At 51.1% G+C, this 25,873-nt stretch overlaps 2 protein-coding genes across 3 annotated transcripts in view; one reads left to right on the top strand and one right to left on the bottom strand.

Moving 5' to 3' along the window:
• The first annotated feature begins 1,986 nt into the window (after window positions 1–1,986).
• Window positions 1,987–20,986, top strand: GDI2 (GDP dissociation inhibitor 2). Its single transcript, XM_062634286.1, has 11 exons — window positions 1,987–2,138; window positions 11,212–11,319; window positions 12,180–12,279; window positions 13,698–13,832; window positions 15,562–15,760; window positions 16,390–16,521; window positions 17,405–17,504; window positions 18,585–18,756; window positions 19,551–19,695; window positions 19,911–19,965; window positions 20,142–20,986. The coding sequence occupies exons 1-11, from the start codon at window positions 2,094–2,096 to the stop codon at window positions 20,295–20,297; spliced, it is 1,347 nt and encodes a 448-aa protein (XP_062490270.1). The 5' UTR covers window positions 1,987–2,093; the 3' UTR covers window positions 20,298–20,986.
• Window positions 20,627–25,873, bottom strand: part of TASOR2 (transcription activation suppressor family member 2) — a 43,627-nt gene continuing 38,380 nt past the window's right edge. Inside the window, exons 22-24 of one of the 2 annotated variants that reach the window (XM_062634274.1) lie at window positions 25,084–25,268; window positions 23,804–23,918; window positions 20,627–23,051 (exon numbers count right to left, since the gene is read on the bottom strand). In XM_062634274.1, coding sequence (XP_062490258.1) covers window positions 23,048–23,051; window positions 23,804–23,918; window positions 25,084–25,268 — 304 coding nt within the window. In that variant the 3' untranslated portion in view covers window positions 20,627–23,047. Of the gene's footprint in view, window positions 23,052–23,780; window positions 23,919–25,083; window positions 25,269–25,873 lie in introns of those variants that run through there. The other variant, XM_062634275.1, reaches the window with a different exon arrangement.

The raw sequence follows: 25,873 nt of genomic DNA, 5'->3' as shown, positions 1-25,873 counted from the left end.
CTCAGGTCCATCCAAACACAGGGGATGCAGCCATATGATCATATTAAGATGTCTTAAGCTCTCTAGTGTTTAATCCACACTTCTGTCCCATAAGCAGCTTTGCCACGATTGCTGTGTGCTCCTGTCCCAGCTCTCTCCCCATCCCCAGGATGTGAATCCACAGGACACTAAAACCAGAGCTCAGCTGGGAAATTCCTGCCTGGGTTCAGGAAGTGGTGGGTGGTGGAGACCGGGTAGAGGTGAGGATTTAAAAGACCAAACTTAAATGCAATAAAAAGCTCAAATCTCAAAATGGTTGGTGTCATGTTGGGTTTTGCTGCAGACATGGGGATTTGCTGCATGGAAAGTGATCCTGGATGAGAAGAAAACTGTGTTTTGGGGTGAAAAGGGGAAATGAGAGAGAAACCATGTGAGGGAAGCAGAAATACATGAAATCTTGTGTGTGTGTGTGTGCCCCTCGTGTGTACACACTCCCTTTGCATACATAGCACGTGGATGTGCCCTTTGCACACGTGCAGATGCGTGTCCATAGAATCTCAGACTGCTTTGGGTTGGAAGGGACCTTAAAGCTCATCCAGTTCCACCTTCCATTAGAGCAGGTTGCTCCAAGCCCCTGTGTCCAACCTGGTCTTGAACACTGCCAGGGAAGGGGCAGCCACAGCTTCTCTGGGCAGTGGAACATCACTGCACAGGTGTGAATGCATGTGTTGTACACAAGCATGTGCCCATTGCACCAACACATGTGCACCCATCGCATGCACAGGCACCCCAATGGGCGTGCAACAGGACCTGTGCACAAGCACATGTGCACCAACGCACCCACCCACTGCACACTCACAGGCTGTCATTGCACACGCCTTGCGCACACATTTCCTTTGCACATGCAGCATGACGACTCACCTTTCCCTTTCCTTTCCTTTCCCTTCTCTTTTTCCCCATTTTCCCCCTTTCTTCCCCCTTTTTTTCCCCTTTTCCCTTCTTTTTTCCCCTTTCCCTTCTTTTTTCCCCTTTCCTTTTCCTTTCCTTCTTTCCCTTCCTTTTCCCTTTCCATTTGCATTCCATTCCATTGAGGACTCCCCAGCATTGCTTGGGGAGTGCATGTTGTTTTCCCTTCCCATCCCTTCCCCATCCCCATCCCATCCCTTCCCCTTCCCCATCCCATCCCCATCCCCATCCCATCACATCACATCCCCATCCCATCCCCATCCCCATCCCATCCCCATCCCCATCCCATCCCCATCCCCATCCCGTCCCATCCCCATCCCCATCCCATCCCTTCCCTATCCCCATCCCATCCCATCCCCATCCCGTCCCATCCCCATCCCCATCCCATCCCGTCCCCATCCCCATCTCATCCCGTCCCCATCCCCATCCCATCCCACATCCCATCCCATCCAATCCCCATCCCCATCCCCATTCACATCCCATCCCATCCAATCCCCATCCGCATCCCATCCCCATCCCACCCCCATCCCCATCCCCATCCCCATCCCCATCCCCATCCCATCCCCATCCCATCCCATCCCCATCCCATCCCCATCCAATCCCCATCCCATCCCCATCCCATCCCATCCCCATCCCCATCCCCATCCCCATCCCCATCCCATCCCATCCCATCCCCATCCCATCCCCATCCCATCCCCATCCCATCCCATCCCCATCCCATCCCCATCCCATCCCCATCCCATCCCATCCCATCCCATCCCATCCCCATCCCATCCCCATCCCCATCCCCATCCCCATCCCATCCCATCGCCTACTCCACGCTGCCCAAACCCGCCAGGGCAGGCGGGAGGGGGTAAAGACGGGAGCGACACGAGCTCAGCGCATGCGCGTCGCGCCCCCACCACGGTGGCAGCGCCTCCGTCAAGGCTCAGTGCCCGCCCCTTCGCGACGGGCGCGGAGGAGCCAATGGCGAGCGGCGGCGGGCGGTGATTGGCAGGCGCGGGGGCGCGGCGCGGTCTCCTCACGGCGGCGGCTCCATTTTCTCCCGCTCCAGCGCCCGGCTCGCCTCAGCCCCGGCCGGCGGAGACGGTCCTGAGGGACGCTGCCCCCCGCACCCCGCTCTTCCCTTCTTCCCCCCCAGCGCCGCCATGAATGAGGAGTACGACGTGATCGTGCTGGGCACCGGCCTCACGGTGAGGAGGAGCCGCCGCCCGCCCTGGGCCTCGGGCCTGCAGCGGGCGGCCGCCGCCCTGACCCGCCCCGCAGATATCCCCCCCACACCCCTCCCGGGTCCTGTCTGTGTGTGCCCCATCGCGCACCCCGGTGCTCATTCTCGGGAGTCGGTGTCCTTTTCCCCATCTGCATCATTATCCCCCCCCCCATCATCCCCGCCCCTTCACCTCAGCCCCTGGTCCTGAGACCCCCCCCTCCCCCCGGACACCCGAGTCCTTGTTCCCTTCTTTCTTTCTTAACCTCTCGCCTGATTCATTCCCCCCCAGCTCCCGCTCAGACCTTACGGTGTTTTGTTCACCTGTCACCATCGTAGCCCCCCCAGTCCCATCTGCAGTGCATAGGTTCCTCACCCTCCCCCCCCCCCCGTTACCCTGAGGTGCCTGGGTTCTGCTCGTGTTTCCCCTTCACAACACTTGGGTCTTTTTCCTCATCTCTCATCTAATTATCAGCGCACCCCCCATCACGTATTCCCCCCCCCCCCCCCCCGGCTTGAATCCCTTTCATATCCCCCCCCATCCACCTGGGTCCTTTCCCCCCATCCCTAACGGGCTTGGGTTCTGCGTTTAATATGATTATAATAGACCCCCTATTATAATACATGTATTATAATATGTTTGGATGAACACCCCCTTCCTTATTCCATGTTTCCACCCCCACCCCGATCTCCTGTGTCCCCCCCATCTCCCTGGAGGCCCCGGTCCGCGGCGCTGCTGGTGGGAGGCCCCAGGAAATGCAGTTGTTGAGCGGAGGGAGGGCGGGGGACGGCAGACAATAAAACGCCAACGGTGATTTATTACCCGTTTTTTAGCCTTCATTTAATGATTATTATCATTATTTAATCCCCCCCCATACCCAGAGGTGCCCGAAGGTCCATCAAGCCGTGCCCTCCCCGCAGCGTAGCCCGGCTTAAGGGTGGAGGCAGACCTGGTTTTATCCCCCCCCTCCCCTTCCCTCTCCGCCCCATCCCCGCTCCGCCTTTGCAGCCTTCGGCTCTCCATCTAGCCCTGACTGCAGCAGGAGGGGGATGGGAGGCGGGCGAGCTTTGCACGCCTGTCAGATATGTCTGATCCCCCCCTTTTTCTATTCCCCCCCCCTTCCCAAAAAATCCTCCCTTCATTTCGGTCATCCCTGAGGAAAGCTGACAGCTGATGGCACTCGGGGGTGCGGCGGAGGGAGGGGGGTGATGAGCCGTGGTGGGGCTTTGTCCTATTGTGGAGGATGCAGCCCGTGCTGCAGGCTGCTGAGGGTTGGAAAATATGGCAGTGCTGCTGATCTGGGAGGTTTGCTTGGGGGGATTGCTGCTGGTTCCTTCCTTTGGCCCGAGGAGATTCCTGGAGCCACCTCTAGCTTATGTTGTGTGGGTTTAGTAAGGGCTGGAGGATGGACTGCAGGTTACAAAGCAGAGGCATTGTTTGAAGGAGGGAGGGAGAAAATCCAATATGGTGGAGAGGAGGTTTTCCTCGCTGTTAAATAGCCTTTCCTGCTTTTGTTTCCCCCTTCTTAATGGGAAGAGGTGGCTAGACAAAGAGATACCTTTGGGGTTGGCTGTAAGGGATTTCCCCCACTTCCCCTGGTAATGGTAAATAGAAATACATTTGCTTCCTACTGTGGCTTTGGTGCTGTGATTGACAGGGCTGTGTCACAGTGGTGAAGGCGTTGTGGCTGCTGACACAGGACCCGGGGCACGTCTGCTTTGAGGCAGATCTGGTTTATCATTCGCCTGATTTGAGTATGGGAATAATGATACCAAATGCAGGATGTGGCACAAAGGAAATGTGCAGAGTGTGGGAGCAGCTCCCCAGCTCCTGCCATAGGGTAGACCCAACTTTCCTGGTTGCTTTCATTCCCTCTCTTCCTTTGAGGTTGCAGGAATGACTTCTGAGACAAAAGCTTCTTCCCTTTGATAGGGAAAGCTGCAGTCTGTCCTAAAACCTGTCTCTGGCTCAGCAAAGCAGGGAAATGGAGTTGTGGGGAGGCTGAAATATAATGAGCTGCTGGTGAAGGGGCCTCCAATAGATCTGAGCTCCATTAAAATGTTAATTTATGCTTTAGAGTGAGCTGTGGTATCAAGTTGGTAAGCACCGTGCTTAATCTCAAACTGACAAATGCCAATGTAAAGTTGACAAAAGGCCTCTTGTGAAATCACTTTTAAGACAAGCTCATGCTAATGATCAGCAGTGGAGTTAAAAGGAATGAATTATGGCTGGATTTGAAGGTGTGCTGACCAAACTCCAGAGCCTGAGAGCTGGCAGAAGGCTTATTCTGTTTCTGGTGTACAGGCTTTACCTCTGAAATACCAATTAGAACAGAATCAGCTTCATCTCAACGTGAGCAGCTCATGTGGAAAACCAAGTGAATGGGAACCAGAGGCCCTGGTGCAGGCAGGCCATTGCCAATCCTAAAATGCACGGTGTTGGTTCAGTCACGGTAGCTGGCGAGTAGTTTCAGAGCAGAATCTGGTTCAGGGTGGGCTGCAGGATGCAGTCAGATGAGGTGTCCAGCTGGAAGCTCAAAGGTTGCTCCTCCAGCTCTGGTCTGGTACCAGTGCTGGCACTTGGGCTTCCTGAGGAAAAGGAACTGGAAAACACACTGTGTAAACACATCCAGTTGTTTCTTGCCGTTTCCAAAGAGCCTTGAGCTGTCATGAAACTTACGGTGATGTTTTCAACCACCTTTTCCTTAAAGCTGGCCCTTGCAAAAATGGACTGTACTGATGGAATCCCATATACTCAATGAGTTTGTGTCTCCTCTTCCACCTCAGATAGTGATCTCGATGCCACCTGAGCAAAAGGAGATGAAATGGGGGTCCCATTTGCCAGATACTCCAGTGCTCTGCCTCTCTGCCAGGCTACCTGTTGGGTCATATCCATCCTGTGTCTTGTCCCATGAGAGTTACAGGTTGATTTCTCCTAGTATCCATCACTAGGACTTGTACAAAGCCCATAAAATACCTGTAATACAGACCATTTGGGAGAGGCAGTGAGTGGCTGCTGATCCAGAGAGGTTTTCTCTTTCTCTTTCCAAAGTAAAAGTTCAGTTGTTGGATTAAAGACTAAAAATAAAGCATTGGAGCCTTTGTAAAGAACCACAAATGCATCTGATGCAGTCATTGTTCTGGTTGGGTCTGTGAGGCCACTGCACAAGAGTGCTTAAATTCCACTTCTGATGGGAATATTTCAGGTGTTAATCTCTTTTTGAACCAGTGATGAGGAGCTAAGGCAGCTTTAGGACTGGGATTTCCAGCACTCAATATATTTAAGATTTGCCCTTACATATGCAAATTGGAGGCTCCACTGCAGCACCAAGCTGGTAAAGAGATGTCTTAGCAGGAGGGGAAAACAGTCCCTGAGCATTTTTTATAGACTTATAGAATCCCTGACTGGTTTAGGTTGGAAGGGCTTAAAGCTCCTCCAGCTCCAACCCTGGCCACAGGCAGGGGCACCTTCCACTAGAGCAGCTAGCTCCAAGCCCCTGTGTCCAAACTGGCCTTGAACACTGCCAGGGATGGGGCAGCCACAGCTTCTCTGGGCACCCTGTGCCAGCACCTCAGCACCCTCACAGGAAAGAGCTTCTGCCTAAGAGCTCATCTCAGTCTCCCCTCTGGCAGGTTAAAGCCATTCCCCTTGGCCTGTTCCTACAGGCCCTTGTCCAGAGCCCCTCTCAAGGCTTCCTGGAGCCCCCTTCAGACACTGGAGCTGCTCTAAGGTCTCCCTGTTAGGAGCCTTCTCTTCTCCAGGCTGATGAATCTCAGATCTCTCAGCCTGTCTCCAGGTGCTCCAGAATCCCAGATTCCTGCTGGTACAACATCCTCAAACTTACACGAGGTATAATCCATGAGTGCTGCTTTCCTCCCCATCCCTCTGTGCACTGAGCAGTGTGTGATGACTCCAGGGCAGGCTTTTGTGAAGCACTGGTGGGTCTGGGTGCTGTAGCATGAGACCTGATCAACCTTCCAGCAACCACATCCTGGAGGTGCTGGTGGGAATGGCTTCTCAAAGTTGCTCATGTCTTAATAGCTTTAAGATCCTTGGCTTAGGCTTGCTGTGTGCCCCCTGCATTGCACATTAGGCAGCATCTTCCTCCAGACCTACAGCACAAACTCGGTTTTAATCTGATGTGGTGATACAGGCTGGAGAACACCTCAGGGGTTTATTTTCAGCCTTTTCTCTTCAGTTCACCTTAGTTTACACCTCTCTGGTCTCAAAGTGGTCTGGTACTTGCTCTGTGCCCTCTGTCAGGACACTGCTTTCTGTGATGTGGGTTATTTGACATGAAAGTTGGGTATAATTAAACTGTCCTCTTCAACCCCAGTAGATGGACACCATGTTCCTGGGTTTTTACTCGTCACAGGCACCAGTGTGCTGAACTAAGCTTCTTACCTGCCAGCTGCCTCCCCACATTAAAGCTGTATCAATCCTTCACGAAGATACAGATTCACTTTCTGTAGGAGCAGCATAGCCAAACTCTTCGGTTCAAGATACATTTAATCATACAGGCACAGGCCTCATGGCTTCAAGAGCCTAAATAAAGAACATCAGAGTGACGGCAGGGACCAAGCAGAGTATCACTGTCCCTTGCATCATCCCCTTGTAGCTGTGGGGATTGCTCAAGTGCAGTGAGTAAATTGCTTTTGCACTTTGTATGGCTAAGCAGAGCTTTAAGTCTTGTTTGCTAGTCTGGCAGAGTAGATGTAACCAACACCATGCCAGAGGTGGAATAGCCTGGGTGAGGGTAAGGAGCTGGTATAACTTCTTGCTTGCCACAGCATGCCTTTCTGAGAAGGAGCTCTTGGTGAGCCAGAACCTGTTCTTAAAGATGAAGGGGCTCTGCTGAATGTTCTCTGTAGGATCTTCCCCTCAGCACCATTAGAAGGACTGACTCTGGCTCAGGTCCCCCTTCGGTCTCTCTGAGCCTTTCTGAACTGCCGCCCTACTTGGAGAAAATCCATGGAGATCTACTTGCTTCCCGCAATTCCTGAAGGCTTCTGTGTGCAGAAGGTCTATTTGCAACCAGTTTGTGCAAGTGGGGGAAGAGCTGATGGTCTCCAGCAAGCATGGGAACACTAATACCTTCAAGTTACACCTTATTCCTGTTTTCTTCCATGGATTTGTATTGGATGTGCTGTGTCTGATGCACATTGCTCTCTGGCTCTGTGCTTTCCATCCATTTGAAGCAGCCGAGCAGTGCTGCAGACGCCATCAGTTGCTGCAGGACTTGCTCTGTCATTCATTCAACAACACAAAGGGAGAGCCCATCATAACTTGGACTGGCTGAAGCACTGGATTATATAGTAGCACAGTGTGACTGGAATTTGCACAGATTGTGTTTGACCCCAGGTGGATACCTGGAGCTTTCCTCCCTTTGTCTTGGTACCCTCTCTGCTGTCTGCACCTCTTTGCATGGTGCCTATGTTCATAATACAGTCAGAAAGCCAAAGATTTGAACTCTGATGCTTCCCCTTTTTTCATCTGCAGTTTAAACTGCTTCCAGCCCTTCCCTTATCACTACAGGCTGTTTGTTTTCCTTGCTTCCTGACCCGAATGACACAGTGACATATCAAGAGTTTCCTGTACACAGACTAGTGCACCAGTGGATGGGTCTAACCAGCAGTCAGGCAGTGCAGCCATCAAAAGGGATTGCTGAGCTGGGAGGATAAATCTATTGTGTCTCTTGTGTTTTATGATCATGCCTTTGCCTCATCAGCCACGAAGGGAAGCAATGGTGAAAGGCCTGCACTGGATTTCAACGCTTCAGGGCTCTGCAGGAGCCTGAGTTACACTATGAATATGTTAAATGAGCCTTGGATAAAATAGTGTCGTAATTCCTCCACCTCAGCACCCATATTGGTGGTTAATGGGTATGAAATATGATTGAAAAGGTACTTAAGATATCTTATATCTTCTGCTGGTACCCAAATTTGCTGGCAGTTTGTGTGGGCAGCCTGTTGAAGGGATACACTCTCCCTGGGAAGTGATGGGTGTGCTGTGCTGAAAGGACAGAGCAAGAAATACTTTGAAGTCTCCTTAAACAGAGGAAGGAAATCAGCTGACATCTGGACTGAAGAATGTAGTTTCTGCAGCTTATGCTGTAAGTTCATTTCTCCGTTTGATACTTACTTTGTTTTCAAGACCTGGTTGTCTTTCTTATGGCTCAGCTCCAGTACAGATACTTTCAGTCCTGTAGCACCATGTGGCAGAGGCTTTGGAAGATGCTCCAGGGGGATAAAAAATCAGGGTAGAGTCAAAAAGAGTCAAACCAGATCATGTAGAGCTCTGAATTTGGTTTAACTAGGGAAATCACTCTGGCCAGTGGTGATGCACTTAGCCTATCAGCCCCACGTTGCATGTGGTAAGTCATTAATGTATTAACTGGCACCTGCACTTTGGCTTGTGCAGTTCCTCAGTGCTGTGGGGCTCGTGGTGCTCGAGTACTGTCTTAACACAGGGTTTGGTGCAGCTGTGTCTTCCTTCTGCCTGTCTAAAACCAGAGGAGGGGCCTTGTAGGCAACTTCAAGCACAAACACAGGCTGGATGGAGCAGCCCTGAGGAGAAGGGCTTGGAGGTGTTGGTTTATGAGAAGCTCCCCATATGACCCTGCTTCAGTGTGTGCTTGAGCCCAGAACTCCCCCCCATGTGCTGGGCTGCACCCTCAGAGCATGAGCAGCAGCTCAGGGATGGGATCCTGCCCCCCTCTGCTGTGCTCTGGGGTGACCCCCCTTGCAGTCCTGATCCAGCTCCGGGGCAGCAGCACAAGAGGGACGTGGAGCTGTTGCAGCAAGTGGCCACAGAGATGCTGCGAGGGCTGGAGCAGCTCTGCTCTGGAGCCAGGCTGAGAGAGCTGGTCTGGTTCAGCCTGGAGAAGAGAAGGCTCCTAACAGGGAGACCTTAGAGCAGCTCCTGCAGTGCCTAAAGGGGCTGCAGGAAAGCTGGAGAGGGGCTTGGGACAAGGGCCTGTAGGGCCAGGCCAAGGGGAATGGCTTTAACCTGCCAGAGGGGAGACTGAGATGAGCTCTTAGGCAGAAGCTCTTCCCTGTGAGGGTGCTGAGGCGCTGGCACAGGGTGCCCAGAGAAGCTGTGGCTGCCCCATCCCTGGCAGTGTTCAAGGCCAGGTTGGACACAGGGGCTTGGAGCAACCTGCTCTAGTGGAAGGTGTCCCTGTCTGTGGCAGAGGTTGGAGCTGGATGAGCTTTAAGGTCCCTTCCAACCTAAACCAGGCTGTGATTCTATGATATGAGAGCTCTTAAGTCTGTGGAGTATGGTAAGGGCTGGAATGGCAGATGGTGGATCATGGAGAGACTTTGTGGGAAGCTTTGTGGTTACCTGCTCACAATCCACATGATGACCATGAAGCTTTGTGGGCACCATGTTTGAGATCACCCACGACTTCAGGGATAAACTTGAAGCATCCCATTCTTCCTGTACACTAGCCATGCAGTTTAGGCTTTGCTCTTTGATGTCTTGGCTGAATTATGGTGACATCCTGGTGGGTCACAGGCTGGCCACCATCTTTCTCTCCCAGCACAGAAGATTTGACTGTTACCACTGGAAGTTTAACACCAGTGAACCCCCACACCAGTGATCCCACAGACCATCCATACACATACCACATTAAGGCACTTCAGAACTAAATAACCCCTCCTAAAAGCTGCCTTTAACCATGGATTACTCCTTGGCTGGTGAAGTTGAAGATGATTTTAAAAGCTTTCTGTAGATGGAGGATTTCCCAGAGTTGAGATTTGCAAGTCATTTAAAACAGATGTGGTGGGAGACCCCTTGTGTTGTGGCTGTGGTTTCGCTGAGCACGCTCACCCATCCCCATGTAATGTAGTTTGAAATACACCTCATACGTGTTGCAAGGGGGAAGTGACACAAAAGGAGAGTCCTGAGCACTCCACAGGGCAAAACACATCTGGAGTAAACATGAAGGATCTCACAGAGATGCATATCTCTGCCAGGAGGATCAGTGTGCTGGTTCTCATGGGTGAATGAATGGCCCCTCTGCTTGTGGGCAAGCAGACATGCAGTGGTGGCATCTCTCAGCGGCTGGATGTTGGGTTTTACACCTGAATGAACGATAACACAATATATGGCTGGGACCTACAAGCCAGATAATATTGATGGGCAATGAGAGCTCAGTTGCCCATGTAACTCTGCCGTTGGAGAGAGTTGAGGTAGAGCAAGATCATTAAAACCTCCTCGATAAGCAGTGCCAAGGACACCAAGTAGTCAAGTATTTGTTAAGGTCTTTGGCTTGGGAATGCCAGAGCTGGTGACCGGGTTAGTTGTAAAGTTGGGCTTTAATGTGGATTTAGCCATGCAGGTCCTGAGCTGGTTTTGCTAGCTACAGCGTGCATCCCTCTGTGGTTAGTCTCAGTCTCGGTCTTGCATTTAGACTCTGATCTGCTGCTCAGAGTAATCTCTGTATTACTCATCTCAGTGGGTACCTAGTGAGAACAGCAAAGTGTCTGCTGAGATGATAAAGCTTCCAAATGGCTTCATTTAGTCTTGATACTACCTCTACCCTCTAATAGTACCTGTTGATTCTTTTGCATGTCCCAGTGTGGCAAATACCAACAATTGAGGTTTTGAGGAGACTTACTATAGTCCAAGTAACGTTTCATGCTCCTGCTGTCACCCATAAATGAAGGTGCTGCCTCTCTATAACATTTTTAAACTGGTAACTGGGGGTTTAAGAGTGCAGATATTGCTGTTCAGTCCCAGATACATGAGTTTCCCAGAAACTTCCTCAGGGGAGCCCTGATAGGTGCTGGTTGTGTATTGCAGCAATCATTACATGGTTGGTGTGCCCAGAGCAGGCAGCAAACCTCATAAAGGGGTTAATCTGTCTCAGACAAGTCTTTCAGCACCTCTTAATTCTGCAGTGAGGCAACTGCTGTGTTTGTTTTCCAAGGGCTGTGCAGGGACCTTCAGATCCAGGCATGCAGCAGGTTGTCTGAACAAGCATCCTTAGGAAATGTGGCAGGAGGCTCCAACACAACTAACACATCCCTTTCATTCTTCCTTCTCTCCTTAGGAATGCATCCTCTCTGGGATCATGTCAGTGAATGGAAAGAAAGTCCTTCACATGGATCGGAACTCCTACTATGGAGGCGAAAGTGCATCCATTACACCCCTGGAGGATGTAAGTACTGAGGCTGACCCCCCTATTGTGTCCTCCCCAAAGGCACACAAAAGGGGTTTTATGTCCAGCTATCCTAGGGGTGGATGCAAAGCCATTACTCTTAAGGGTTTCCTTTGAATTGGAATGTTTTATGGCACTTCCACACTGGTTTCTCCCTCACTATGTTTCAACTTGGTAGACAGCACTTGTTTTCTGGCGTTCCCAGATTCAAGCACTTGAGTGATCCTTCAGTTATAATGCCCGACAGCTACATGTTAAACCTCTTTCATGTTTAAACTCTCCAGCTGAATTGTTCCTGCCACCAAATGTCGGACTGAGAAACTCTCTGTGCTCCTTGTGCTGTGATATTCCAGTCTGTCCTTGCTCTGTGAGCACTCCCAGCTGGATATGCACCACCTTGTTTGGTTATTGCTTGCACCCTGTGATCCTGTACCCCTAAAACTGGTGCTGTGGCTGTCAGATGTCAGGAGATCCCTGCTCTCCTTCCTGCTTTATGGGTTAAATATACTGGGAATATGATATAAGTGGATAGAGGAGCCTGCAGTTTGATTAGATTACCTTAATGTTAAACAGTCTTTTGGTTCAGCAGGTAGTAAATTCCCAAGCGTTAATCCTTGGAGGAAGAAAGACTGGATAAGCAGAATAATGCTGCCCATTTCTTACTGCAGCAGTTCACTGGGTTCGCATTGTGTGTGTTGCAGCAAAAAGCAAATTGGAGCTCAAATGCTGGCCAAAAACTTGCTGTGAAGAGCTTATGTTCAGCTGAGAAGACATGGGGGTGGAAAGTGTGTGTATGTGTGGGAGCAGTTCCACCCATAGACATTTCCTCTGCTATAATAAGGTTTGTATTCTCTCCAAAGCTCTACAAAAGGTTTAATCTACCAGGAACTCCACCAGAATCTATGGGGCGAGGAAGAGACTGGAACGTGGACCTCATTCCTAAATTCCTAATGGCTAATGGTAAGTGATACTGAGCTCCCAAATCTGCTTCCCAGCTTAGCCTGGGTGAGTGTTCAGTGCTGCAGTCACAGAAACAACCCTTCAGCCGTCTCTTCATGAACCTGTTGGAGCATTCATCACGTGGAAAGCTCACTTGAGCTCATCTACATGCCTGGAAGCACCAGTGCTTTTGCTCTGTGATTGCTTTTGGCTGTTAATCTTTCCAATTGGGAAGACGGCTCCCAACTTGGAGCGTGCAGCAATCTGGATGGTTTGAATGTTTCCCAACATTTCCTCCTAACATGTTTGTATTTCTAGCCAGTTAATGCCATGAATCAGATTGTTCTTCCATGGCTTAGGAAAAAATGGTTGATTCCATGGTGAATATTATTCTCTTTGTTCCCATTTTATGGCTTGCAGACTCTATCATCTCTTACTGATGCTACAAATCCTTGTTCTGTGATCTGTATGTTCCACTACTGGGACAGGTCTTCTAGACCAGATCCACTGTGGGTTATCAATGCCAGCAAGTTCAGGGGCAGCTCCCTTTGCCAGATTCCAACCACTTGCTGCTGGAATCTGTCTCTGATGGACAAGGAGATAGATGTATTGTGTAGTGCCAGTCCTGTTGGAAAACTTGGTCAAGGTTTGGTTACTCTCAGCTTACTTTCAGTTTGTACAGGCGTTGTGGTGCATTTAATTTAAATGAGACCTTATGGGACCTTATGAAGAAGCTCTTCTGTGTGAGGGTGCTCAGGTGCTGGCACAGGGTGCCCAGAGAAGCTGTGGCTGCCCCATCCCTGGCAGTGTTCAAGGCCAGGTTGGACACAGGGGCTTGGAGCAAGCTGCTCCTAGTGGAAGGTGTCCCTGCCTGTGGCAGGGGTTGGAACTGAATGAGCTTTAAGGTCCCTTCCAACCCAAACCAATTTGTAAGTGACAGCTTCTCTCTGGGGATGCAGGGATGGGTGTTGGGGCCTATGTTGCCTCTTGCTGTGTGCAAGCCAGGGGCTAATTGGTGGCCAGTTGGCTGGACATGTTGTGCTGTATCTGGATAGTGAGGACAAGGAGGTGCTGTGGTCCAGAATACACGACCTTGTTTATTGTGTTGAGTGTGAATGAACTCCAAAGAGCAGCAGTGTATTGCAGCAGATTAATGTGCTGCAGAGGGTGGCTTTTACGCAGAGGACAGATGGAAACCACAGGAGTGACAAGGAAGCTGTTAATTGTAAGAAAACCTTAAAGCTGCCTCAGAACGCACTAGTGAGTATCTACCACAACATGTATGTTACACAAAGGTGTAAGAGCTGTGTGGGTTGAATCTGGTGCTGGCATTGAAGGGTTTGTTGTGTTGGAAGAACCATCTGCCTTATGAGAAGCACTGTCCTCTTGGCTTCTGTCTCTAGACCAGCAGGTTGACATGTGCCAAACCTCCTTTCCAGGTCAGTTGGTAAAGATGCTGCTCTACACAGAAGTTACTCGCTACTTGGACTTCAAGGTGATTGAGGGGAGCTTCGTCTACAAGGGAGGCAAGATCTACAAAGTCCCTTCCACTGAGGCAGAAGCCTTGGCATCCAGTGAGTAGCTGCACCTTACTCTGCTTCCTCCTGAAGCTACTGTCTCTAAACAAAGGCAAGACATATCTCTGCCACCCACAGCTCAGCACAGTCTGTGCTCATGTACGAAAGAGCTTGATGCTCCTCACGTGGTGCTGTGTGTAGACTCCATGTGAGTAACAAGCTGTGCTTAGCTTAGGACTCTCCTGCATCTCATTTAACTTCAACCACCACGTGCAATGTGAGTTTTGGGCTTTCAAATGAAAATGTCAGTTTTGAGTTTTAAAGCTTTCACATGGAGCTGGTCAAGCTGCCTATTCTACAGCTTATCCAGTGGGAATTTGGCAGTGTTTTACTTCCTCAAGAGGTTGCATTTGGGGCTTATGCTCCCAGCTCTGCCATAAGTATCTAATGTTGGGTCCTTGATGGATGGAATTGGGTGTGTGAGATGTTTGTCTGTGGGCACATTAGGGTGACTAATTCTGACACAAGGCACTGAGCTCAAATCTGGATTCTTACCTACATAAAGTCTACACTTCAGACAAAACTACTGATCGTAGTAGTGCAGCAAAGTGCCAAAGAAACAGGCTGAGAGCATGGGGGCTGTTCAGCCTGGAGAAGAGAAGCTGTGTGGAGACCTCAGAGCAGCTTCCAGTGTCTGAAGGGGGGTACAAGGATGCTGGAGAGGGGCTCTTCATCAGGGACTGTAGTGATAGGACAAGGGGTGATGGGTTCAAACTGAAACAGGGGAAGTTCAGGTTGGAGATAAGGCAGAAGCTCTTCCCTGTGAGGGTGCTGAGGCGCTGGCACAGGGTGCCCAGAGAAGCTGTGGCTGCCCCATCCCTGGCAGTGTTCAAGGCCAGGTTGGACACAGGGGCTTGGAGCAACCTGCTCCAAGGTGTCCCTGCCTGTGGCAGGGGGTTGGAACTGGGTGAGCTTTAAGGTCCCTTCCAACACAAACCAGTCTGGGACTCTATGAAGTGCATCAGGAGCTGGCAGAGGGCAGTCCATTAGCTTCAGATACAGGATGTATTCAGCAGGCCCTGGAGTCTCATGATAAAGTGACTCCTGCACATAAGGCTCCCTGGATGTGGTTTGTCTGTACACTGGATCCTTCCTCGTAGCAGATGCTCCTGTTTGTTGTGAAGTAAGACGTTATTCCTTCAGTTTGCCCACGTTGCTGTCTTCTAAAGGGACTCGGAGACTTATACTGGCACAAGTAGGAGGTGCCTTTGGTATTGTCTCTGCCATCATATTTTGGCAAGCCCAGTCCTGCTTCTCCAATTGGTAGAAAACTAATGGTGCCTCGTCCAATCTCATGTCTGAAGTTTTGGCCCTCTCGGCACTTGCTAGTTCCTTGGCCAGGCTTCAGGAGAGCGCTGATCACCACACTTTGCTGATGCGAAGTCTGGTAGATACCAGACATGGGTCTCTCCTCATGAAAAGGCCAAGTGTAAACTGTTCTCCAGGCTTTCCATCAGCAGGAAGTAGTATAGAAGCCCAGACTTTAGCCATGCCTTTAACCACCTCCTGAAGTCCAATACACCCAGACAACTGGCTGTAAGGACTTCACATGGCAGGTATTGGGGTCTCCTGCTTAAACAGAGCTCCCTCTTTAGCCCGCAGGGCCAAACTGCATATTCTCAAGTGCTATTTGAAGCACTCGGGACTCCTCACTGCTTCTGATACCTGCAGTGATGGAAAAGCTGTTAGTAGCTAGGTGAGTTCTCACAGAATTCCTTGGTTTTAGGCCTGATGGGCTTGTTTGAGAAGCGCCGGTTCAGGAAGTTCCTCGTGTATGTGGCCAGCTTTGATGAGAACGATCCCCGAACCTTGGAGGGCGTCGATCCCAAGAAGACCACAATGCGTGATGTGTACAAGAAGTTTGACCTAGGGCAGGATGTCATAGACTTCACAGGCCATGCCCTTGCACTCTACAGGACTGACGAGTAAGTGTGGGCTTCATAAGGGGCTGTAGGGACAGGCCAAGGGGAATGGCTTTAACCTGCCAGAGGGGAGACTGAGATGAGCTCTTAGGCAGAAGCTCTTCCCTGTGAGGGTGCTGAGGCGCTGGCACAGGGTGCCCAGAGAAGCTGTGGCTGCCCCATCCCTGGCAGTGTTCAAGGGCAGGTTGGACACAGGGGCTTGGAGCAAGCTGCTCTAGTGGAAGGTGTCCCTGCCTGTGGCAGGGGTTGGAGCTGGAGGAGCTTTAAGGTCCCTTCCAACACAAACCATTCTATGGTTCAGTTGCTCCCCCAAATCAGCTGTGTGCTGGGCTTTGGGAGTCAGGGGTAGTGTGTCTGTCCCTGGGTGCCGCATTGATCTTAACATATGGGCTTCTCTGCTGATGGGATGGTTAAACTTTGTGGGTTCCTGGGGTTACTGAAGCTGCTCCTTCCTGAATAAACCCCCTTGTGACACTGAGTGCTTCTGAAAGGGAACTGCCAGGAAAATTACTGGAGCAGCTGGAGGGTGGGGAAGGAAACTTCATGGGAAGTGGATACTTTGTTCTCGGAGTGTATTCTGCTGCAAGTCTTGGTTTGTGAAATGTTGTGAATCACATAACTGCTCTCTCCAGCTATCTAGATCAACCATGCCAAGAAACAATCAACAGGATTAAGCTCTACAGTGAGTCCCTGGCTAGATATGGCAAAAGCCCCTACCTTTATCCCCTGTATGGCCTTGGAGAGCTGCCTCAGGGATTTGCAAGGTGAGAACTCGGGTTTGGATCCCAGCATTTCCTCAAACTGGAATGTATGGAGTTGGTGCTCAAGCTTCCAGAGCATGCTGCCACATAAAAATACTGTGGTCATTTGTGATTCTCTGTCTTAACAAGTGAATCTTCCATGTGAGATGATTGCTTCTTTCTGGGCTTGTTTATACTGTGATTGCTGTTAGTGGTGGTGGTTCTGGGGCAGCAGCACAAGAGGGACGTGGAGCTGCTGGAGCAAGTGTGGAGGAGGCCACGGAGATGCTGCGAGGGCTGGAGCAGCTCTGCTCTGGAGCCAGGCTGAGAGAGCTGGGCTGGGTCAGCCTGGAGAAGAGAAGGCTCCTGAAGGGGAGACCTTAGAGCAGCTCCAGTGCCTAAAGGGGCTCCAGGAAAGCTGGAGAGGGGATTTGGACAAGGGCCTGTAGGGACAAGCCAAGGGGAATGGCTTTAAGCTGCCAGAGGGGAGACTGAGATGAGCTCTTAGGCAGAAGCTCTTCCCTGTGAGGGTGCTGAGGTGCTGGCACAGGGTGCCCAGAGAAGCTGTGGCATTCTGTGATTCTGGGTTTGCCCAGAGCTGCTGTTTGCAGCGTCTTGTCTATTCAAGAAGTCAGATTTGCTGACGTGGTGCAGGCTGCAGCTCTTAGGCTGTAGGACCATCTGGGTTGCACCACACAGGGTCCTTCTAGCTGGATGTAATTGCAGCTGATGCCTGCAGAAAGAGCAGCACACAACATCTGCTGCGTAGATGTTTAGGCATCATATTTTGAAGAGGTTTAGGTCTAATGTGGGGTTTATCCAAGTGGAATAGAAACAAGGGGCTGAAGGGCTGTTACAACCCAATCCCACCCCTGTGGGACATGCTGACATGGGTTTTCTCTTGCAGGCTAAGTGCTATTTATGGAGGAACCTACATGCTGAACAAGCCCATTGAAGAGATTGTGATAGAGAATGGCAAAGTGGTCGGGGTGAAGTCTGAAGGGGAGGTATGGAACATTCCAGTTCTTTCCTTACTCCCCACCCCACATCTTCCCTCTCAGAACTGAGGCTGCTGGTCATTGATCTGAACCAATGCAGTAGAAAACCCATTATCAGAGCTCCAGGACCACGTTTCCTTGGCCAGTGCTGGTTTTCCCTGTGCCAACTCCCTTAAGATATGTTGATATTTTCATGGTGAGGACAGTACAGTATTCTTGCTCCAGGAACTGGAATGAAGTCTCCATGGCCTGGCAAAGGTTGTCCTCTGAATAAATCAAGTCAGCAGAGGAGCTGTTGCTTGTGTCTAAAGTGGATATGGCACTAGCTCTGCCCCTGACATTTAAGTATTAGCAGGCACACAGCCTCTCCGCATCTTCTCCTCGATCTGGCAATGTAAAACTAGTGCTTGGGAGCTATAAATGCGCTCCCAGTTAGAGTGGGGAGCATTTGCTGGTAGGGTAGTATGTCCCTTTTGGGTAAGGGATGACATGTCCTGGCTAGCTGTGGAGGTGATAATCCACTCTATAGAGTGATGTGGCCAAGTGCAGGTGGCCTGGAGGCTTCAGATAGGTCAAATATTAAAGCTGTTACTGTAAAAGTGAGTTCTAATGTGAACTGGTCAATTGCTTCCTGTTGGGTTCAGCCTTGACAACAGCAGGTTATAGTACTGGACTACCTAGGTTGCCCAGAGAAGCTGTGGCTGCCCCATCCCTGGCAGTGTTCAAGGCCAGGTTGGACACAGGGGCTTGCAGCAACCTGCTCTAGTGGAAGGTGTCCCTGCCTGTGGCAGGGGTTGGAACTGGAGGAGCTTTAAGGTCCCTTCAGCCCAACTCATTCTGCAACTCTGCAGTGATTTGAACTTAATGGTGCACTGCCTGATGAGGGGAAGATGTGATTGATCACATTAAGTGTAATGAGCTAAGATTTGGATTGCCCGAGTTGAAGCATGCTGATGGCAATGAAATAAGAACCTGATGCAGGATCAGCCACCTCAAATCTCTCTCTGTATTCCCCAAACCCACCGGTTCCTCACTTCTGTATGCACTCCTCTACGTGGTGGTGGCTCAAGGTCCATGTGTTCCCTGCAGGTTGCTCGCTGCAAACAGCTCATCTGTGACCCCAGCTACGTCTCGGACCGCGTCACGAAGGTGGGCCAAGTGATCCGGGTAATCTGCATCCTGAGCCACCCCATCAAGAACACGAACGATGCCAACTCGTGCCAGATCATCATTCCACAGAACCAGGTCAACCGGAAATCAGGTGTGTGGGGAGCAGGGAACACTGGGGCATGGGCACGTCTGGTCCTGCTTGGGTTGAGCCAGAGTGGATGTTAAACCTCCTTGCACCAAACGTGTGGTCTGGTGAGGTGTGAATCCAATGGGATTCCCATTCCAATTGCTCCCATGGCAACACATCCATGTCCAGAAATCCTGTAGGTCCCAGTGAGGCTACACCATACTTTAGTTTAGCTGTGAGAAGCTGGGGAGCATTTACCACTACTTTGGGCACTGTGGTTACCCCATCCCTGGCAGTGTTCAAGGCCAGGTTGGACACAGGGGCTTGGAGCAAGCTGCTCTGGTGGAAGGTGTCCCTGCCCGTGGCAGGGGTGGACCTGGATAATCTTAAGATCCTTTCTAACACAAACCACTCTTGTGATTCTATGGTTGGAAAGTTGTTTGAGGAACCCACAGAAGGAAGTGCCCCAACCCCTGAAGTGGGTGAGGAGCACAGGGGTGTCCTGGGAGGGGGGCAAGGAAGAGAAATGCTTCCTCACCCTTGTACAGGAGGTGTCTGGCTGATGGGGGCGATCCTGGTGGCTTTCAGGAGCTGGGAAACTAAGTTCTGGAGATCTAAGGGCTGCCTGTACCCAGACCACAGCACATAGGACAGCAGGGCAAGGAGACACAGAGGTTCAAAGTGTTGGGGGAGCAGGAAGACAAGTGTGAGTGCAGGCTGGAGGAGGCTTTCGGTATGTGGCAGGGGGGTTGGAGCCCTGACCTGAGCTGTTGGCTTCCCTTGCATGTCCCAACCTGTCCCCGTGGTGGGTTCCCCAGATATCTACGTCTGCATGATCTCCTCTGCACACAACGTGGCGGCGCAGGGGAAGTACATCGCCATCGCCAGCACCACTGTGGAAACCGCGGACCCAGAGAAGGAAATCAAGCCGGCCTTGGACCTCTTGGAGCCCATTGAGCAGAAGTAAGGCCCTGAGCAGTCCCTGCTCTCCATTCTCACCCCTTTGCTTAAGGCATGAAGGTGGAGGGCACCTGAAGGCCATTTGGCTGTGAGGAGGTGTTTGAATTCCCTCTGCGCCTCAGTTACACACTGGGCATAGGCATGCCCTTGAATTCATGCAGCCTTGCACCCATACTGATGCTCTACAACCATTCTGAAGCTCTTTCTTCTCCTTCCAGGTTTGTCAGCATCAGTGACCTGTTTGCACCGACTGACTTGGGAACTGAAAGCCAGGTGAGTGAGTGCTGGTTGCACAGGGGCCTTGGGCACCATGGTCTAGTGTGAGTCGTCTCTGCCAGTGGCAGGGGGGATTGGAACTGGATAAGATCCTTTCCAACCCAGACCATTCTGTGATTCTATGAGGTGGGGAGGTTGGAGACTCCACACTAAACTGCTGCCTCTCTTCCCAGATCTTCATCTCTCGCACCTACGACGCCACCACTCACTTTGAGACGACGTGTGACGACATCAAAGATATTTATAAGAGGATGATGGGGTCAGAGTTTGATTTTGAAGAGATGAAACGCAAGAAGAACGATATCTACGGGGAGGAGGAGCAGCAGTAATGAGGATCCCTGCAGGAGGAGAAGTTCAAACCGGCTCATCTGAATATATAAAGAACTTAATGAACACTGTACGAAACTCAATATTGTAAGGCCTGCTTTTGTAATCCCATCTCTGAGAGATTGAAGAGTACTGCACTGGTAATGATGTTCCCCTTTTTTGGATGTGTTAATTATTTCGTTCTAGTAGGGCTGCTGTCCAGAATCTGGCAAATTACTCACTGATTTAATGACTAACCTGGGTAAGCAAAGGCAAACTGAACCTTGGGTTTGGTGGGTTTCTCTTTGCAGACGTAGACGTTGGTGCAGATCGGAGATAACTCATTGACAGCTGTGTCTTACCATGTCTTTTTAATCATTCGTAGCCATCCTTCACAATTATGTGCTTCTGGTGAGCTAGTAGATGTGACAGTTGTCACTCAAACCTGATTATCAAGGAAAATAGAAACTGAGCACTCCATCATTGTGGACAGCATCCCTAAAAAAAGTCTTTTTCCCATCGATCTAACTCTGTGGCAAGTTGTATTATGGACAAAGCCCACATCTATTGTAGCAGCAAATGTTGGCTTAGTTCTGGGCACAGAACTTAACCCTCCACTTTAAGCTTCTAAAACTGTTTACATCGGTTGGGACACAGCTGTGCCTAAGGCTCCTTTGTGTTTTAATCTTAATAAAATTGAGAGAACAAATGACAGAGCAGGCAAGATGTGGGAGTATTTTCTGTAGCCTGGGGGCTTCTGGGCTGGACCAAACGGCGCTGCGGTATTGGTATGACAGAGCCTCTGCTCCTCGTGGCTCCTGAAGGCTCCAAATGATTTCTGTACTGCCAAGTAAAGCCAAATTCTGGAAACCAGTCCTGGCCTCTGGTCTGATTCACTTGCACGAGCAGCACCTCCTTTCTGAGATCCCTTTGGATCTCTCTGCCTGACAGGGTTGAAAGGGGAGTAGTGTGTGGAGTGGTTCCTACTGGAAACCAGGCTCAGGCTTCCTCGGTTAGGCTGCCCCAGATGCTGCTTCTGCAGCACAAGGTCTGTTGCTGAGTCTCAAGCTCAGTTGATTCAACTCTGCCTCCTCCCTGCAGGCCCCTCCAGTGCCAGCATCCAGAATGGCACTTGCTTGAATCAGTAATGACAATTCTTGCTCTTATGGATCCTCTGCAGGGCATCGAGATCTCTCTGACTGAGGTGCTCCTCCTTGGAGTGAGCCTTAGTGAGCCCCTTGCTGGGATCTTGACCCAGTCCTGCTGTTGGGCAGCAGGGGTACAAGGAGGAGCCGGGCTCCTTCCTCCACAGCCACGATGAGTGGCAGGAATAATGAGGGGATGCCTTGGCAGGGCCTTCTCCTGCTCTTGATGTCTGTGCTGGGGCAGGCAGGGTCACTGGGGATGGGTTTATCCTTTCCTGCAGCTGTAGCTGTGCTGTTCTTGGAACTGATGAAGAGGAACTGGGTCTCCACCACATCTCCTGCACGAAGCGGTGCTAAACCTGACTGTGGCTGCCCCTTCCCTCCCACCCAGGGCCTCAGGGGCTTTCAGCACTTCCCTTTCCTGGTCCCAGTTCTGGGAACCACCTTTCCCTATGAAGCCACTAGAAGCCCCGTGGTGCCGGCACTGCTGGAGTGATGTGTGTTGTGGTGGCTGGGGAAGTTCTTCCTCACCTTGTCCTTCCTCTTCAGTGTTGGATGGCAACACACCGAGTCTTTCCAAAGGCAAGACATGGACAATGAGCTCTTTCCCCTAAATGCTTCCATAAGCCCTCTTTGCTGTATCTCCATTATTCTGCTGCCTCTTGGTCCACATCTCCTGGGAAGGACAGTGCTGATCCTGCAACCCCAAGTCTCCATGAACACACCACTCCTTGGCTCCAACAGTCTTCCTCACTGTTTCCTTCCTGTGTTGGCTTCAAAGCTGAGGGGTAACACAGACCAAAACCGATTCCTGCTCCATGTGTGAGCTGGGAACGCTCACTGGGACTATTCCCACTGTGATCCAGCACCTCCTCCCTGCTGATGGGAGAGGCTGGGAGCTGAGGAGCCCCTCTCCAGGGAACAGCAGTGGCTGAACTGCCAGGTTGAGGTTTTGTTACTCAACCTTTACACATAAGCCCACCCTGTACATGATGTTCTTAAACTCTTTTATTAGAAACGAGGATGCCCCTATCCTCCGCCCCCCCCCGAGGCTGGGAATTGTACAAAAGTCTTTAACGTGACATCTTCTGCCTGGGGTGGGTGTGAGCTACCATAAATAAGAGGTTTGTTCCCACATCCTGGTGTCTGGCTATTTAGAAGACTCCCATGGACTGGAAGTGTACCAAGAGACAACAGGGAGTTGAACTGTAGTGTAGAGCAGATACCTGCACACCCACCCCACTTCCTGACGTGTGTTACAGGAACAACCGTGTGGAAATGCACCTATTACTGAGGACTTGAATATCACCTCACCTTCAAGTAAACAGCTTTTTGTTTCATTTACTCCTATTTCTTCCCCTGTCAGCTGCACAAATCACTTGAGAACACTCCAATAATTTAACCCTGGATAATGGTAAAGTGACCTCTGGCCTACAGGCAACGTGATGAACACGGAGTAAACCCCTGGCAGGATTTGCATCAGCCACCTTTAAATAATTCCTATATACAGAACTGGAGCCACACCATCCTGCCACTCCCTGCACACAGCTCCTGTGGGCAGCACCTGAAACCTGCTGGGACGGAGGTGTCTTGCAGAGTACCAGGGTGCTCAAACTGGCTTCGCTTCGTCACCTACAATAGAGAACACAGAAAGGTTATTCCTCTGCTCCTCTCCTTGCTCCAGGGAGTGACAACCTCTCTGCAGGGCCTCCCCATGGTGTGTGCTTCCCACTGCTGAGCACGGTCCTTCCCAACTGTAGCTTTGGGAATGGCCCTGAGTGTCAGCAGAGCCAGCACTTGGGGAAGGTCCCTGGATCCCAGCTTCCTGCTTGTCATCCCAGGAGCTGCTCCCGGCCCTTTGGGGGAGTTCTGGGCCCCTCACTACAAGAGAGGCATTGAGGTGCTGGAGTGGGGCCAGAGAAGGGCACTGGAGCTGCTGCAGGGCCTGGAGCACAAGTGTGATGGGGAAGGGCTGAGGGACCTGGGGGGTTCAGTGTGGAGAAGAGAAGGCTCAGGGGGGACCTTGTCACTCTCTGCAAGTGCCTGACACAAGGATGGAGCCAGGAGGGGCTGGGCTCTGCTCCCAAGGAACAAGGGATGGGACAAGAGGAAATGGCCTCAAGCTGCACCAGGGCAGGTTTAGATGGAGCTGAGGAACAATTCCTTCCCCAGAGGGTGCTCAGGCATTGGAACAGGCTGCCCAGGGCAGGGCTGCAGTCACCGTCCCTGCAAGTGCTCACACAGCGTGGAGACGAGGCCTCAGTGCCATGGGTTAGTGGTGGCCTTGGCAGTGCTGGGAACGGTTGGGCTGGATGAGCTTAAAGGGCTTTTCCAACCCAGCTGGTTCTGTGATTCTAAGGGTTGATCCCAAGCCCTTTCCTTACCAGTAGCTTCTTCTAAACGGAGCAGCCACTTTCTGCACCTTCCCAAGGAAAGTGTTGACATCAGCTACCAGGATTCCTTTGCTTTCAAGGACCTCCCTGCTGACACCAGGTGTTTCTGCAAAGGAAGGGACAGCTCTGTAATTCTAACAAGCAACTGAGGTTGTTCTGAACCAACCTCTGCTCCCTGTGAGGGTGCTGAGGCGCTGGCACAGGGTGCCCAGAGAAGCTGTGGCTGCCCCATCCCTGGCAGTGTTCAAGGCCAGGCTGGACACAGGGGCTTGGAGCAAGCTGCTCTAGTGGAAGGTGTCCCTGCCCGTGGCAGGGGTTGGGACTGGATGGGCTTTAAGGTCCCTTCCAACCCAAACCTCTGGGATGCTATGAATTTAGCAACCTTCAGACCAAATCTGTTCATTTTGCCTTTTACTGCACTGACTTGCAATGAATCAGCTCCCACCTGACTGAGACAAGGGGGGCACAAAATTACAATATGAGGTATATAAACTTTTAGAACCAGTTCTAAGTAATGTTAAGTTTCACGGCTTTGTAACAATAGCAATGGAAAATTACTGAGGTTCGTGATGCACAGAAAAAATAGAGTACAGCTAGAGAACATACTGAGAATTCTGGTACAGGATAAACCACTGCAGTTGACGTAGTTTTGGGCCCTATGACCTTAGTGCAAAATGAGTGTAAGAAAACCAGGCTACAGGGATAAGGAGTATCTGGGAATGGCAGGTGTCCAGGATGGGCTGCAGCTGAGCTAACTGATACGCAGCAGGACAGGAGGATTGTTATGCCTGTGGTGCTAACGAACCAAATAAGCTGCTATAAGCACCTACAGCATGTGCTTCAAAGGCTGCCCGAAGTGATGAAGATTGTTGGAAGAAGTAAACGACCCTCAGAGACCACCACAATTCTGTGTGCATGCGGGGAACCTTCTGGAAAACGATGTAATCCATATGTAGCCTCATCGATATGTATGTATGCCCAGGAACTATATAAGAATGGCCTGAGTAGCAATATGGGGTCACACGTTAGGAGGAGCTATCCCCCGTGTCTCCCTGCGCTGCAATAAAGAATCCCTGCTTGTCAGCTTGAAACTCTGCTGGCGAGTTTGTGCCTGGAGATTTCTCCAAATCATGGCCCCCACCTCAAATCACTGCTTCCAGCAGAAATGGGAGGCAAATGGGTGGGTTTTTGTCCTTCCTCCATCCCTTTCCAGACCAATCCAACCCTGCGCTCGCGGTGTTGATGGCTCCAGCCCCCAGAGCTCTCCTTACCTGTGAGGTACACAGCGAACCTGGCGCTGATGTGCTGAACCTGCAGGTTCAACAAGCACTTGACGTGCTCAGAGCTGGGGGGTGACACCGAGTCACACGTGTGGTAGTGCAGCACCTCCATGAGATCAGCTCCTTGGCACGTTCTGAGGATCAAATGCTTCTTGTGGGCATTGGGGTCCACCCTGCTGGGAGAGGGGACAGTGAGCAGGAACGACGGGACCTCCCTTCACACTACGTGTGGTCCTTCAGCATCATGGGTGCTTTTAGACTTGCTGCCCTGCACCAATGAAGATGGCAGGAGCAGCATCACTGTAGGGGTTACGTGTGTGGCAGGGAGACAAGATGATGCCAACCCCAAGATGATGCCAGAGAGGGGCTCTTCATCAGGGACTGCAGTGTCAGGACAAGGGGTGATGGATTCAAAGTGAAATAGGGGAAGTTCAGGTTGGAGATAAGGGAGGAGCAAGCAACTGCCTGTGTGGGGCTGAGTTGGGGTTAAACCATGAGACAGGGCTCATGATCCCTTCACAATGGAGTCAAGTGATGCTACGTGAGAGCCAGTGATGCAGCACAAGAACACTGGCTCCATAGCACAGCCAGTGATGAGGTCGGGTCCTCATCTCAGCCTGCAATGAAACACCCGAGTTCTGTGCCACTGCTGAAAGGCTGAAACCCACACTGCTCTGTGCTGTCACCATAAAGGCTGAGTAGGGATAGGATCTGAGAGTTCTCCTTGTTGACTGTAGCATCTTCTGCTCACAGAACAGAGCGGTTTCCTCTTGGTTTGCAG

This window comes from Pezoporus occidentalis, unplaced genomic scaffold (assembly GCF_034315485.1).
Source record: "Pezoporus occidentalis ecotype Australia unplaced genomic scaffold, CSIRO_AGI_Poc_V1 ctg42, whole genome shotgun sequence".
Classification (NCBI taxonomy): Eukaryota; Metazoa; Chordata; class Aves; order Psittaciformes; family Psittacidae; genus Pezoporus; species Pezoporus occidentalis.
Note: the sequence above shows the minus strand (reverse complement) of the source record. Positions and strands in the feature narration are given on the sequence as shown.

Excerpts from the sequence above, each read along its gene's own strand:
- GDI2 (XM_062634286.1), top strand. The coding sequence starts at position 2,094 with ATGAATGAGGAGTACGACGTGATCGTGCTGGGCACCGGCCTCACG. Across the intron at positions 11,320-12,179 it reads CCATTACACCCCTGGAGGAT|CTCTACAAAAGGTTTAATCT; the intron begins GTAAGTACTGAG and ends TTCTCTCCAAAG. Across the intron at positions 17,505-18,584 it reads GGGTGAAGTCTGAAGGGGAG|GTTGCTCGCTGCAAACAGCT; the intron begins GTATGGAACATT and ends TGTTCCCTGCAG.